This window comes from Sphaerodactylus townsendi, linkage group LG04, assembly GCF_021028975.2.
Source record: "Sphaerodactylus townsendi isolate TG3544 linkage group LG04, MPM_Stown_v2.3, whole genome shotgun sequence".
NCBI lineage: Eukaryota > Metazoa > Chordata > Lepidosauria > Squamata > Sphaerodactylidae > Sphaerodactylus > Sphaerodactylus townsendi.
In genome coordinates, this window is record NC_059428.1 from 100,924,007 (window position 1) to 100,939,460 (window position 15,454).

The 15,454-nt window shown below is 45.7% G+C and overlaps 1 protein-coding gene across 2 annotated transcripts in view; it reads left to right on the plus strand.

The window, feature by feature from the left end:
* The first annotated feature begins 2,353 nt into the window (after window positions 1–2,353).
* The window catches only part of SH3RF3 (SH3 domain containing ring finger 3), a 303,586-nt gene continuing 290,485 nt past the window's right edge, over window positions 2,354–15,454 (plus strand). For both annotated transcript variants that reach the window (XM_048494720.1, XM_048494721.1), the window contains exon 1: window positions 2,354–4,279. In XM_048494720.1, the coding sequence (XP_048350677.1) occupies window positions 3,614–4,279 (666 nt within the window). In that variant the 5' untranslated portion in view covers window positions 2,354–3,613. The remainder of the gene's footprint in view (window positions 4,280–15,454) is intronic.

Sequence of the window (15,454 nt, forward strand, 5' to 3'; positions counted from 1 at the left end):
ATTTGTAGTACTATAACTGGAACAATCTGTATTGCAGGTAAAAGAATCCCCATCTCTTATTACAGTTCTCTAAAAAAAAACCCTGATTTTTTCCTTTCAAAAAGAACCTTACCCTTAAATGTTCTCCAGTACTATCGTTATGTTTAAGAGTGACAGTTTTACTAAGATAGTCCAGAGTCCTTGAAGTCTGCATTTTACGTTTCTCTGTACATCAGTATTATTTATAGTTTATCTTATTGGATGGTTTAGTCTCTGTCTGCCAAGGACATTGCTGAACATTACTCAGCAACACAAGATCATCTGACTGCTGAAGTACAGAGTGGCCTTATCCATGAAATGTGCAAAGTGGGGACTTCTGGGGAAATGGCATTTCACTTCGGGTGAGCCTTTGGGTGCTCCCAGCCACACATTGCTGAAGGGGGCAATTTTGCCTGCTTGCAGAACAAGTATTACTCAGTTCTCGCTTCCCTAGGAACCCTACATTTGATAGGGGGACTGTAAGGGGGGTTCTATTAGGCCTGCTAGTTCTGGAAAAACCTAGGACCAGCCAGTATGAGCAAACTGATGCTCTCAGAAGCAGCCTCCCCTCCCTCTCTTTATTTTTTCTTTCCTTTATTAGTCTTCCCTTATCTTTTGTTTGTTTGCTTAGTCCCTTCTTTTCTAGCTGGCAAAATAAGTTTTAAAGGTTTTTTTTTAAAAAAGAAATGTGCAAAGAGTCAAGCTCTCAGTGAGAGTTGTCCCGAGGAGCAAATGTTAGCCTGTTCCTCTCAGCTCCATGATTTATTAATATTTCCCTTAGAGGCAGCAAATGTCTTTCTGCGATTACAACTTGATTGTCTGCTGAGGAGTGGCTGTATCAATAATAGGTATGAAGGACAGGCAGGCAAGCAGACTGTGTGTGACTATTGCTACGTGCACACAGTCATTAGCAGATGATTTATGAAAAGTGCTACTCAAGGGAGGAGCAGAAGGGGGACAGAAAACCGCAAAATGTTTTCAAGCTCAGGAGGAGGGGATGGTAGAAATCAGGGATCTGCAATAACACAAAGGAAAAGGGGTGGCTTTGAATCAGAACCTCAGTCTTGATACTAAATAAATTATGGGCTCAAGAACTGGCTGCCTCCTGCCTGATCCCACACTTTCCTCTCTTCTGTATTTTTATCTCCTTTCGCTCTGTGTTTTGCACATTGAGAAATCCTCATGAATATTTTTCCCAATTTTTGGCACAGGCAATAGTAAACTCTGGGTCACATCAGCAGCTATCAACCTCCCCTGAGAATGCAATCGAAAAAGAAAATAAACTAGGACTAGCTCAATCATTTATGAATCTGGTTTACATTAACAGATATGAGAGCATTTAATACATTGAATTGTTTTTCTTGGCCTAATGACACATGTGTCAGACAAGTATAGGATTTAAGAGTGAAGCTAAAACAAACATTTGTCAGAGAAGACTAAAATCAACGTAGACTTCAACTTAATATATATATTCTGTTGCAAGTTATAATTTATTCAGGCAACATATTAACTCAGGAGTTTTTTTTACCATTTATAAACCTTTTCACTAGTTTAAATTGGCCTAACGGTCCCTGTCCCCATCGCCTTTTTTTTGGCAAGTGCATTGGAGAGGGTAAAGTCATTTGCCTTTTAAGTCTGCCAGAAAGAAGAGGTCACAAAAGGCTTCTTGTACAAGCAATCTAATGCAGTTTTTTAAAAGCTTGCTTCTGTTGAAATGTTTACTCGGGCTGTTTCCATCTCTAGTCTAATTATGGGCTCACTGGGTTTTATAGGTTGCTGCTGTTGGTTGTTTTTAGCAAAGAAATTATGGATATATAAACCAATTCAATTATGGATATATAAACCGATTCAATCTTAGCAAATAATTGGGGATCATTTCCTGAAAAGCAACGACAAAATGGGAACATGTATTTGTTCAGTGTTTCTGGGGAAAAGATTGAGCTAACATAGCTTGCAGGATAAAGAACTTGAATCGGTTTATACATGGCTTGTGCATTTCATTTCCACCAGATCGTTTGCAGGGCTACATATCGCCACAGTCTGCTTAGCAGAAACCATTCAGAAATCGACATTAATTTTTAATCGACGAAAGAGCTCGCCAATTGCATCACTATCCGTTTGCCGAAGGGGAGGCGGGATGGAAATCGCCCGCTCTGGGCAAGGCCACCGGCTGCTGTTCAGAAGAAGCTCCACTAGGGGGAAGCACACTGTCAGGAATAAGTTTTCCTTTACCGCCTCGTTTGATTTGCGCAAACTTCTTCAAACTTCCCCATCTTCTCGGGTTGCTTCAGGGGGACGTATTTCCGTTGCACTGACGCTGGGTCGGAGAGGCGAAAACAACATCTCCCCCTCCCTGCCAGATTATGGCCGGGGAAGGCTTCCGCGGTGTTTGCAGCCTATTCGCCGCTGCGCTAAATTGGTGCTTTGATTGCTGATATCTCTTTTCCTTCGGACCTGATTTCTGCTAGGCAGAGTCTCCAGCGGGAAGAACTGAAGTCAAGCCAGCGGCGCTTGGAGAGAGACCCAGAGGCACGCTCGTCCAGCTCCTAGGTGGGACCCATTTGGACTGGCTCTGCTTTTTCACGAGAGCGGCTTAACCGAATTGCACGGTGCAGCAGCCTCCTTTGCTTACCAGTAGCGCAGCAGCAGCAGCATCCCCGGGGAATAACTCCAGCCCTCTTCTGAGGAGGAGAGGGCGGGGACTGGGCGGCTGCCTGGCTGGTTAATTTTGACGGGCCAGCCGCCGTAGACTTGAAGCTCTCCGGCAACGTGGGGGGCAAAACCCGCTCACCCCCAGACCTCAGAACCGCGGGACGGAGATCCGTTCGGGAACTGGGCTCGCTGCCGGGGGCTGCTGGAGCAAGACCCGGGGCGCGCGCAGCCTGGCCTCTCTGCACCGAGCGGGAAAGAAGCGGCTGCAGAGGAGACCCCGGGCAGCTCCGGGGAAAGTGCGTGCGCGGCTCATCTTCCTGGCCCTTGGTCCATCGCCACCTCCCTCTCTCGTTTCGGGACACCCGCTGAAAGAATGGGACGACGCGCCATCGCGCGAGGACGGACGCCCGCTTTTTGAACAAGGCTGCTATGGAAGCGCCAGCAAATCTGCGCACCAAGGCGCGAAGAAGCGCCCAGCCGATTCTCGCTCCTCTGGCGGTCGCCTCTTGCCCCCTGCCCTCGGGGGAGAGGCCAGTTGCTGCTAACTGAGAGACAGAGAGAGAGAGAGAGAGAGACGCGCGCTCTCTCCCCCCTCTTGGGGCGTGCCAGCTGCGCCCCGTGGCGGACGGAGGGGAAGAAGCCCTCGAGAAGCGGGGCAGAAGCAGGTGCCTCCGGGCAAGCGGCGGCGACTCAGGGAGCCCCGCGGGGCATCGCCGTCACTCCTTGCCGTTTTGCAATCGCGTCCTCCGCCGCCTGAGCCCCTCCAAGGGATTACTCGGCCCTCCGCTGCCTGACGAGAAGGCGAGCGGCGCGGGGAAGGCGCCCCTCGCCGGCTCTCCGGGCCCTCCGGTCGGCAGCTCCGGCTGCCAGGCCCTCGGCGGGCCGGGGTGGCTCCAGCTGCCATGTGCTGCCGCCTCTCCCGAGGCCCGCCTCGCCCGTCTCCATGCTGCTAGGGGCGTCCTGGCTGTGCTCCTCCAAGGCAGCCGCCGCCGCCGCAGAGAAGCGGGCCGCGGAGGAGAGGCGGAGGCGGCAGGTTGCTGCAGGAGGAGGAGGGGGCGGCGGTGGCGGCGGCCACGGCGAGGGACCCCCGGCAGCCGCCAGAGCCGCCGTCGCCGCCGCCAGCATGGACGAGTCTTCGCTGCTGGACCTGCTGGAGTGCTCCGTGTGCCTGGAGCGGCTGGACACGACGGCCAAGGTGCTCCCGTGCCAGCACACCTTCTGCCGCCGCTGCCTGGAGAGCATCGTCAGCTCCCGCCACGAGCTGCGCTGCCCCGAGTGCCGCATCCTGGTGGGCTGCGGCGTGGACGAGCTGCCCGCCAACATTTTGCTCGTCCGCCTGCTGGACGGCATCCGCCAGAGACCCCGCGGCGGCGGCAACGGCGCCCCGGGCAGCCCCACCGCGGCCCCGGGCAACGGGGGGACCGCCGCCAGCCACAACGGGGGCAGCCCCGCACCAGGAGGAGGGAACCGTCCTGCCACTGCCGCTCCCCCGGGCTGTCACCCCGTGGCCTCCCCCGGCTCTCCAAGCACGGCCGCCGCCGCTGCAGCCGCCTCGGCCGCCGCCAGCTTGCGGGAGCTCGCCGCTGCCAGCCGCAGCGCCCTGCTCAAGGTAAGTTCGGGCCCGGTTATTCCCTTCCCGCCCCCCCCCCCCCCCCCCCCGGCTCTGCAAACGCACCGTGCTCCGCCCCAGCCGGCGGGCTGCCTGCACGCACCCGTCCACCCGGACCTGTCATTGCAAAAACACGCGCATGATCCCTGTAGCTATGCCTCTTGCCCAGGTCCCGGATATAGTTTTCTGACTTGGTGTGCAAGGTGCAGGCGAAGCATGCAGTGCTACAACTTGTTGACTAGACCAGTATAGTTTCTCCTGGGTGATTGGCAACTTTGTTGGATTTCTTGTTGCTTTTTGGAAGAAGCGTTTGACAACTGTTTCTTGGTACACAGGGGGTGAAATGAACACATCTTTTCTGAATCTTAGGGAATTGACATTTGTCTTTAGAAACAGTCCTTAGGGGTTATGGTACTAGGTGGATGGAAGGGAAGCATTGGAGGACTGAAGAAAAATCCTGTTCAAAACTACTTTGAATTTTGCTGTCTAGAAAAGGAAGAGTTCTGTGCAGTATGAAAGCTTGCATACTTGGTGAGCATTGATTGGATCTGAGAAGGGTATTGCTGTACTGATTCTGTGAGTCTGGCATAGGAGTGGGAACTTTAGCAGACTGAGCTTGTCGTGACACCTTACAAGCACAGCCAAGACCTGCCAAAATCCATTCTGCACAATTAAGTGGTTCATGAGTCTGTCTGTTTGCTTCTTGCTCTATAGATCTCTGTAGCAACACACATACTAGCATACTACAGATGCTTCATTCATAGAAGCTAACTTTTTACCTCTTCAGATAATGTGTGCTACACATTCTGCTGCTTCTCCTTTAGGTGTGGCAAAAGATACTACAGTCAGGGTTTGCTTCATAGTAGTAGTTTGATTGCATCATTTATCTTCTTCTACTGAGTATGTTGTTCAGTGTAGAACATCTGAGGGGTGTCACATTTAACTACCACCAACCGACTCTTTCATTTTGATGACAATGGGTGATCAAGGTTTATATAACTAATTTATGCATTTAATTTAAAAATATGGGTCAGCTTTCAATGTGAAAATTTCAGAGGATCTGATGGTTCTTTCAAGACGCGTCAGGTTATTCTGTAAAAAAATTATTCTCTCAGAAGGGACCGCGGCTGGTGGTGGTTTTATGTCACTCCGTGGCTCATCCCGATAAAACTCTGGATATCAGATGTGCTGAAAAGTGGTGTTGTGTTTAGTTGCTAGATGGGCACATGGTGAATAATGTCAACTACGCTGCCACTTGCTGATCTCTGTATAGATCTACTCAGCCCAGTTTCTTCAGACTCCAGTTGGTTTGTGTCAATGGATGCCATGTCTCTCCTTGTGAGAGGCTTCATGGTTATGCAATAGTGAATATAGATTCACAGAGAACTGCAAAAGGATATAGCAGAAAATAAAGGGTGGTGGAAGGAAAAGGGCAAGTACATGGATTTCTGCTGTAGGAATATTTCAGCTTATTAATTAACAGTAAATAATTTGCAAAATCTAATTCTGTAAATTACGTCTGTTGTCATTCATTGGTGGTATTTATAACACTGTGAAGAACCATTTTATTCTATAATTGAATCTTAGGAAAAGCTGCGAGTGAAGCTTGACCACTGTTATTGCACTGAAATGCTTTAGCTGATGGAGCATCTTTCCCTGACTTTTAAAGTCACTTTGCCGTCATGATTGATGGCTGCATTTCGCCTCCCTTGCTTGGGCTAATGAGTGAATGAGCACAAACGGTTCCATGAAACTGTTTGTTTAGCCTTTTGAATGACCTCACAGCTTTGTCTTTGAAATCAATGCTGTGTTACTGATTCCTACAAGGTTCATTACAGTGAAAGAAATCTGAACTAATCTGCTTTTAAAAAATCAGCGGGAGAGAGTAACTCTTCTCATAGTTGCTGATACTGCTGGGTTATCAATCTTTCCTGAAAACAAGTGGAGCAGCTCTGTCTGAATTGCACAGTATGAGATAACAACACAACTTGGTCATTGTGAAAAGCTGTGTACTGAAATGTAGCCTTTGTCTTTATCTTGGGCTGCAGTTGTTGCTTAGCCTTATAATTACCTCGTTGAAAGGCAGAATTGAAAAATCCCATTACATATTGTGGACATTTTTAAAGAAAATATGTGATTAGTAATTGTGCTACTATAATACCTATGATTTTGCCACATTTTCCACATATTTATTTTACTATTCCAGCAATACTTCCTTCATTTACAAGAAATTAACCTGATAGAGTTTATTTAATTATTTATTTTATTTCTATCCTACCTCTTCCCAACATGGACCAGGTTCAGTGTGGCTAACAACAATACAATGAATGGGGTAACAATATGTAGTACAATGAATGGGGTAACATTCATTAAAACACCAGCATAAAAATGTACAAACATATGAGTGATTAGTCTCTATTTAATAATTAAATAATTCAAAATGGCACTGTAATAGCGATTTTCTCACTTTAGTCTAGTTTAAGTGAATTAGAGAGGGGATTACTCTATCAGATCTAGATTGGTCCTGGGGAAGAGATAACGGGAAGACCTGAAGGACAGTGAGGAGGCATGGGATCTAATTGTTCCCAGCAAAGGTGACCAGCTGATGTAAACTGGCACTATCCTCAACCATAGGCCTGCTCAAACATCTCCATCTTACAGGCCCCGAGGAACTGAGCTAGGTCCTGCAAGGTCCAGGTTTCACTCAACTGAGAGTTTCACCAGGCCAGGTCCAGACCAAAAAGGCTCTGGCCCTGGTCAAAGATAGGAGGATATTTCTTGGGCCAGGTACCACCAGGAATTTTTTTCCAGTTGAGTGCAGGGGAACAGGTATAGATGAGTGGGGGAACAGGTATAGAGGGATAGATGGTCAAACAGTTGTATTGTTGGCTTTGCTCTTTTTGTTTGCCTTATTTTTGAATTCTTACCAGTCTGAGGAAGTACAAATGACAATGAAGCATCAGTTACAGGAGGATTTTTAGCAACTACTTTTGAGGATGCTTACACTGGACTTCTCCTGTGCTAGGATAGCAGCTTATATTAGATTATCCTCATGATGCCTTGAGCCTCATGTATCTATGAAAAATAAGGGAATACCTTCTCATTCCAAGAACCAACTTACCAAATAAGCACAAGGACTGCCAGCCATTATTGATGAAAGGTACAAAGGCACAGAACTAATTTGTTTCACATTTTGTATTTTGCATGTGGAAGTGTACTGTTGTTACTCAGTGAACATGTATTATAGCATGCAGTGATCAACAGGATGTTCTTTTCTGCAGTGCAGTTAAGAAAATATCAATTCCCAGGTGTGCATAAATATGCTAATATATTGCTGACATTTCACACACTGGGATGGGAATTCTCTCACACACAGTGTAAATTCCCCTTTTGAATAGAGAATGGCCCCTCTCCGACACAAACTATTTCACTGCCAGTTTCCTCAGTTCTACCCACTAGCCCTGCTCTTAGAACCCTAAAACATAATCCCCTTCTTGGCTAGAGTAGGGTCTCTCTTTCCCCAATACTCTCTTCCTGCCAACACCAGACACTAAACACATCTTTTCTCTCTGGAACTCAGAGCTGAACTCTCTCTATTCCGGTTAGAAGCTTTGACTCCTTCTAAAATTCCTCCTACTCCCAGCCTGTTACTCACACTCTGTGAGGGATTAACACTAGGTTCAGACTTTTCTTCCTCTGCCTGCTGATGAGGTCTGTCATAAGATCTTGTTGTTCTTTTATTGATTTGGTACCACCATGTACCTTAGTGTATATTCATTCCTGTGTTTATCTTTGTCTCACCTCCATCATAAATTTACTTGCTTAAGGATTGAGTGTTATCTTAAAGCTTCAATGCCTCATGTATAATATAGGGCTAATGATACAGATTTGTACAAGATCCCTGTGAAGACTGCTGAGCTTTTGTGAATCAAGTCTCTGAACTTTCTTAAAGGAAAGCATTATTACCTTTTTGAGTAAAAGTATATACACCGATAGTTTATTTGCTATTAGTGTATGTGCTATTTAATTTGCTGTTGCTGCTTCTTAAAAGAACCCTGCATCATTTGTAGGCTTTCTGTAAATAGATATATGTGTACACACATACAAACATCAGTGCAATGTAGGTGAAGCGCCCAACAGTTTGGCTTATTCTGCTCACTTACTGTAATCAGGGAGCAGATTTCATCAGGTGGTTCTAACAGTTCTTTATATAAATATTTCTAGTAATGTATCTGTTTTCATGCTGGTATTTGTTATAAATAATTCATTCACTCATTCATCAGGCAGTTCGACTGTTCATGAGCACATTGAGCCTATTCAGCAGATTACTTATGCGTATTTCAAACAGTACAGTACATTTGGTAGCATTTGACACATGTATGTTCTCGCGCAGCCCAATGGGATTTGTAGTTTCCTCCACACAGGCCTATCATCATTGCATGCCACACCGCAACAGTTTGACCAAAGAGTGAACAAACCAGTCACTTAGACAGTGATTTATAAACAAGTGGGAACCCTCAAGGACTTGCAAAGGGCATTTCCCCCTTTCCCACTATATTTCCTCTTTCCCTGTCCTGCAAGCCCCCATAGTGTTTTGCCTTTTCCTGATTTTGCCAGTCCTTCCAAGGTTCCCAACCTCCAGGTGGGACCTGGAGATCTCCTGGAATTACAACACCTCTCCTACCTACAAAAATAAGTTCCGCCTTAGGGTTGCCAGCTCCAGGTTGGGAAACTCCTGGAGATTCGGGGGTGGATCTTGGGGGGGGGGGCAGTTTGGGGAGGGAAGTACTTCAGCCAACTATAATACCATAGAGTGCACCCTCCAAAGCAGCTATATTCACAGCTCCAATCACTGGATTTAAATCACCTCAGATTTGACTAACCCTGGGGAGATTGATTTTCCCTACTACACAGTCACCAAAAAAAAGGGTGCAGATAATTGAAACTGCCAAAAAAGTAAGCAACCACAGCTACTGTGCAACCAAAAACTATTCAGTATGCTGCTTGATTCAGACAGCAATAAGATGAAGAGATCTATTATGTGATCATGGCTGTTGGAAACAATATGTTTTCCAGCTGAACAAATCCAGTCCAAAGTTCTTAGCATTCCTAATATATTGTGGTCTGCTTCTTGCTTGACCAACTCTTTGTTTTTGCAATTCTAGGATTCTGCAAAAATAGGAAGTTTATTAAGCCTCTAGTGGGTCATCATATATGGCTGTTTAGTTGCATTTCTCTTGATGAGTCACATGTAATGGAAGCTTGCCTTAGGAAGATGGGAAGATGGCATTTTGATGATGCTGATATTTAGAAATATGTTATAATACATAATAAACAGAACTTCTCAGGTTGGTGTCTCTATGATTGTGGAGCATCTTAGTAACAGCATTCATGTGCACTTACAGGACAACCTTTTCATTTTTCTGCTTCTCTTGGCTTTCCAGTTAATTCCTAGAGGTGCTGTGATTATTGGCTGGTTGCCCAGCTGGTTACACTAGACAGATGTTTTGACTTGTAACGCAAGAGTGCCTCAAGTCTGCGAGTTAGGTGGAGTTTATAGGTAAATCCTGCGAGGGTTACTTCACACACCTATGTAATGGATTAATCAAGGTTATCAGCAGAAATTGAAATGCTTAATTATGTGTGAGGACTCCGTGCCCTTTGCTGTAGAAAGTGTTTATTTTGGTATCATTCCTATAGATTGAACTGAAGGGAATTGTGGAGTTATGCCCCAAACAGGCCTATATCAGTTCTTTCTTAATTTGAATGTGGTTTCCACTGGATATTCTGCACTAGTGCTTGTTTAGTAACCTCCAATTTTTCTCTTACATGGCAGTGGTCTAATCTATGGTAAAATATTAGGTTCTAGGTTTCCGTAAAGCTGAAGCAGCTTAACATTCAGAAGGGACTCTGGCTGCTCTGTCTCCATGCATGGAACTGAATTCCCCTGTATGTACAGACTCAGATTGGGTTAGAGTCACAGCAAGTAGAGAGGAGGGGCTAATTGTAGTGCCACCTCCTCAGTTTGCTTGGCTCATTCAGTGACACCTGCTCTCCCCCTGCTGTTTCCCGCTTCCTCTGGCAGCTTCTTGCTGCAGCCCCACTGCCTTCCCCCATGCCCCCACACCTTCCTTCCCTGCCATCTTTTGTCTTCCTTACTGCCACACCAATTCACATTACTTCTCGCTGCTGCCTTCCACACTGCCTGTAGTGCACCCGCTTCTTCCTCTTCCCTACCTCAATCCTCCACCACAGACACAGGAAGTACTCTTCTGTTTGTTGTGGATTTAAGCCAGTAGTGGGATTCATCAGGTTTGTACCACTTCAGCAGAACCAGTTGTTAAAATGGTACTTGTAAACAACCAGTTGTTAAATTATTTGAATCCCACCACCAGAACCGGTTGTTAAATTATTTGAATTCCACTACTGATTTAACCTCCTTCCAGAGGCGTAGATCTAAGGGGACTGGGGGGGTTGCGATGCACTGGACAGGCGCCCCTGGGGGGGGGGTGTCGTGGCGGAAAACGCACCTGTGCTCTGGGCGCTTTTCTCCCTTGCTACACCTCTGCCTCCTACAATTTTTGTAAAAGTTTTGGCAAGCTCCCCAGGGGTCTGGCCAGAGTCTGGAGTTGTCATGTCCTTCAGCATTCCCTTTTAGTAGGATTGCCCTTGGAAGGGCCTCAAAAAGGAGCGGGGGGGGGGGCTTCTCTCAACACCCAGATCCCTCTCCCACTTATGACAGTCACTTCTCCTTTGAGCCCCTCTGGTGAGGTCTGGCCCTTCCTCCCTAGCTCTTCCAAGTTTCACTTTTTAAAGGGGATACTGAGGGTGGGACACATTCAGCCTTACCCAACCCTTTTATTCCAAGCTCCCCAGTGGTCTGCCAACCTCGGCTCCCAGTTTTCCTGTCCCTCCCCCAGGTTGCTTTAAAGGACAACACTCCTGGCCTCTCAATCTACCTTTTCATGGTCACCTCGGGCAGCTTGCCCCTACTTGACGCTGCCTCCCTGGTTTGCCAGCTTTCTCTGGCTGTGGTGGTTAGTGACACTACTATGTTGTTCTTTGATTCATAATCAGAATGAAATGAAGAGTGCCAGTAACCAAGAAGAAATTGGATTTGTTGGATCAGTTAGAAGTTGAGCCTTTCTTGGTCAAGTTTTCTTCTCATTACTCTGGGCCACTCCCCACTCACCATAAGCCGCGGGGTCACCTCTTTAAAAGACACGAGGAGGATGGACGTTCCCCACGTCACCAGTGCCCACTGCGCAGCTGCCCTTAATTTGCCGCTCTCCCACCTCCTTGTCGCGCGGCAAATTAGCTCCTCTGAAAAGAGCAACATTTTCAAAAACCCCGCAGGTGCCGCAGGGGGGTGGGGAACCTCGGCTGTTTACACACGGCTGATTCGCTCTGACGTGCAGCTTCCGGCCAATCAGGAAACAGGAACCGCCATTTTGTTTAGGGAGGGTATTCCCGTCAGAAAGTGCTCGGAAATTGAGACGTGTGCACAACAAGACGTGCCAACATTGCTCTTTTTTGCTCTTTTTTGCTCGAGCTCCACTGTTTTGCAGCTTGGCAAAGTGCTGCTGAGCACAGGGTTGTCGGCAGTGTAAACCGAAACCGATATTTACTTTCATTTTTCTGCCCAAGCAATTTGCAACAGGTAGTGACGTCAGCATGTGCAGACGTCTTAAAACAATGCATTCAGCTTATCCAAACGAACTTTTCGGGTCAGCCAATCAAAATGGAACCCCGCCTTCGGCTGGCTGCAACTCCCACGTGTAAATGATGCACACGCGTGCCAGCCAATCAGAACGCTCGATTGCCTCTTTGACTCTTGATGTGGAACCCCGTGCTATTTCCTGAATGGAAAATGAGTGGGGAACAAATGTCTCCGTTGTCAAAAGCCATGGAGGCTTTTCTACAAGGGGTCGCTGCGGGGTTGCACTCAGACGAGGTAAGTGGGGAGTGGCCCTCTGTCTAAAGTTCTTCCAATAGGCATGTTGTTTCAGAAACACTCAAAGGGGAGACAGTCTGTATAAAATAGCCCAAATCTTGTTTTCAAAGCCTTGTCCCTTTGCTTATTTATTTGCTGTTTATAGTTGAAAGTATTAACCTTTTGTCTTTTCCTGCTGATTTGGACATCCAGAGCACAGCATAACAGGAGAATGTATCTTGGCAGTTTAAGTAGGATAGAACAGTGCATAAAAACAGCTTCTGATAAGCTGCAGTGCTGACATGTATGTTTACAAAATTATTCTTTTTATGGAACAAACAATATTTACTCAACTTGCCACTTTTCTCCAATGTTCAGTAACAATAAAATATAGCTTTGTACATCTTTAATAGTTGAATACTGTACTGTATGACCACACAGAAAAGCATACTAATGGTGGGTTTGGTGTGTCCAACAATTTTGTATTTGTGTTCTGTTACAGGAGATTAGTTTTTCTACAGACCACCCTCTCAGAGAAAAAAGGATATTGAATGACGAATAAGATCTTATGTTACTCTCCTTAACCTTTGCAGCCACCTAATATACAGCGACTTCTTTTTTTTGTGTGTGTTAATTCTGCTGTATTATAGAAAGACCATCAATTTTAATCCAGTTTACTGGCATTTATAACCATCCATAGAGATTAAATAAACCTTAGTCTTTCAGCCAGGGCCAGAACATTTTATGCTCCGCTCTTCTCCAGCCTTGTGAAATTCTCTGTCAGCTAAGACCCAGGCCCTGTGGGACTTCGTTCAGCTCTACAGGACCTGTAAAGACAGAGATGTTCCACTGGGTTTATGGTTGAGGCAGCAACGAGTTTCCAACTAGCTGGCCTCCCAACTCCACTCATCCTCTCTTCTTTCCTTCCTTCTGTCTAAATTAGTATTGTAAATTAGTATTGGTGTGGGTGGGAGGGATCCTTTGATTATACATTTTTTAAAAAAAATTGGCAATGGAAATTTAATTGTATATTTATTGAGGATCATTATCAAACTTTTATTGTTATATGTTTTCTAATGTTGTTTATGGATGGTTTTATCAGCATGTGTATTTATACATTGCTATTTGAACACTGTTAGCCAACCTTAGCCTTGCCTTGGGTCGGGAAAGGGTGGGATAGTAAGTCAAATAAAATAAGTAAATAAAACAAGATTGCATTTACAGTCTTGTTTAATGTTAGGTGCTAGTTGGAGGACATTGATTCATAGGATTGTTGTGAATCAGCAGTGAATTGATGGCACTAAATACACATACCTGTTAATATCAGATTGTAAAGATTGGTCAGTACTGATGATATCTGCCTCAGAATTAGCCTAGAGGTGATGTGCTTATCTTGTGATTTGAGCTTCAGTACTCAATTTCACTCCATTAAGAAACTGTTCTTTAAGCACTGTCTATTGGTATGGTGTGTGTTTGTTTCTGCGTGTGTGGTCAAAAGCTGAGCTCTAAATGCTCAGGCTGAGAATGTTTTCAAGACATATTTTTGACAGCTAGGAAAATGCTGCCCAAATGCCCTCAGGTTAGATTGTTTAGCTATTGCAACTAGTACTTTGTGTGGGAAAAAGATCATCCTTTGCAAGCTTGAATTCTTGAATCAGTGCTACTGCTCAATTGCTTTGCAAAAATAAACAAGAAGAAAAACTGATAGTGGCTAGACCACTAGCTACATATGGAGTATGAGTTGGCCACAAAGGGGCGCAGACTGTTGCCAAGGCTTTTTCAAAGGTGGGAGACAACACCTAGGTTTGGCTGGTTCCCATGAACCAGAGGAAGGGGGAGGAACTTAGAAGGTCTTTGAGGAGCTATTCAAATTCCTCCAGTCCAGAGCCAAGGAGGACACACTCTCCACTGAGATAACTCAGAGAGAAGGACCTTTCCTCTGTAACCCCCCAGTCACAATCTTAGCTTTGCACCACTACTGGCAGCCCACCTTCTCACACTTTATAAGATGCATCATTAATTTGGTAAATCTCAGAAATAGGAAAGGTGTGTGAAAAGACTGACAGATTAATTTATAATCTGCTTTTCTCACTGAGACCGGCATAGTTTGACAGGTGGGGTCGTGTAGCCCCTATTAGGGCAGCCCAATTCAAAGGGGATGGTAGAGCAGTGGCAAGGGGTGGCAGTGCCCCTAAGCTACCTTCAGTGGTGTTTCAACTGGCATAAGAAGGGGGATTTTTTAAAAAGTCTGCCTGAAAAATCCCATTGGGAAGACCAATTTACGGCACACTTTTTGGTGGCTGCAGGCTTAGGGGGTGTTCCCAGACTGCCAGCTTAGGGGGCAGTCCTGGACTAAAAGTCCTTTAGTTGCCAACTAAAATCAACTCTGCACCTGGCAATGCCCCAGATTGTGCCCCCCCCCCCCGAAAGCCGGTTTAGCCACTTCCAGTGTGGTTCCAGCCTTCCCTTTTGATTATACCGTATGGAGGCTACAGACCCCAGAAAACATCTGGATCAGTGAGCGAAAAGCAAGCTGTAAATAAGAGCATCCTCCCCATAGTAGAGTCTCTCTCTCTCTCTCTCTCTCTCTCTCTGATAATGTGTGCCTGAATTTTTTCTCTTGTTAATTATGAAAAATAATATTTTAAAACATATAAGTAAGGAATTGTGTTTTAAGATTAGGGCTCCCCTTCTGGATCTGAGGGCAATGGAATCACGGAGGTCACCATGCCAGGGTTTTATTTGGAGAACATTTAGGTTTTATTTGGAGAACATTCAGATTTAAGAGGGAAAATAAGATATTAAAATTTGCTTTCTCTTACTTCTCATCTTTCCCAGTAGTTAGGTTACCTTGTCACAAGTGTTTGAGCCTAACTAAGGATTTACACACCATTTTCTTCTCAAATATTTATTCAGTAATCTAGAAAAATTCTACCATATTTGGAATTTCAGGAATTGTTGCTCTGCCCACCCCATGCCCTTCTGAGGAAGCAAGGCCACTCTTGACCCTCACTGATTTCTATGGCTCCAGCTTCCCACAGCCCCAGGAAGTAGAATGATAAGGAGGATGCTCCTTCTTTGAGGTCCTTGGATAACCTTTCTTCTAATTGTCCCCTTTCTCCCTTTGTTTCCTTTGTCTTTCTGTAGCTTGGAATGCCCGCCTTCCTTGAACCTTGCTTGAGCTGTTTGTCTTGTCTCTTGCCTGTTCCCCTTCAGTTATTTAATGATTCTATCTACATCTA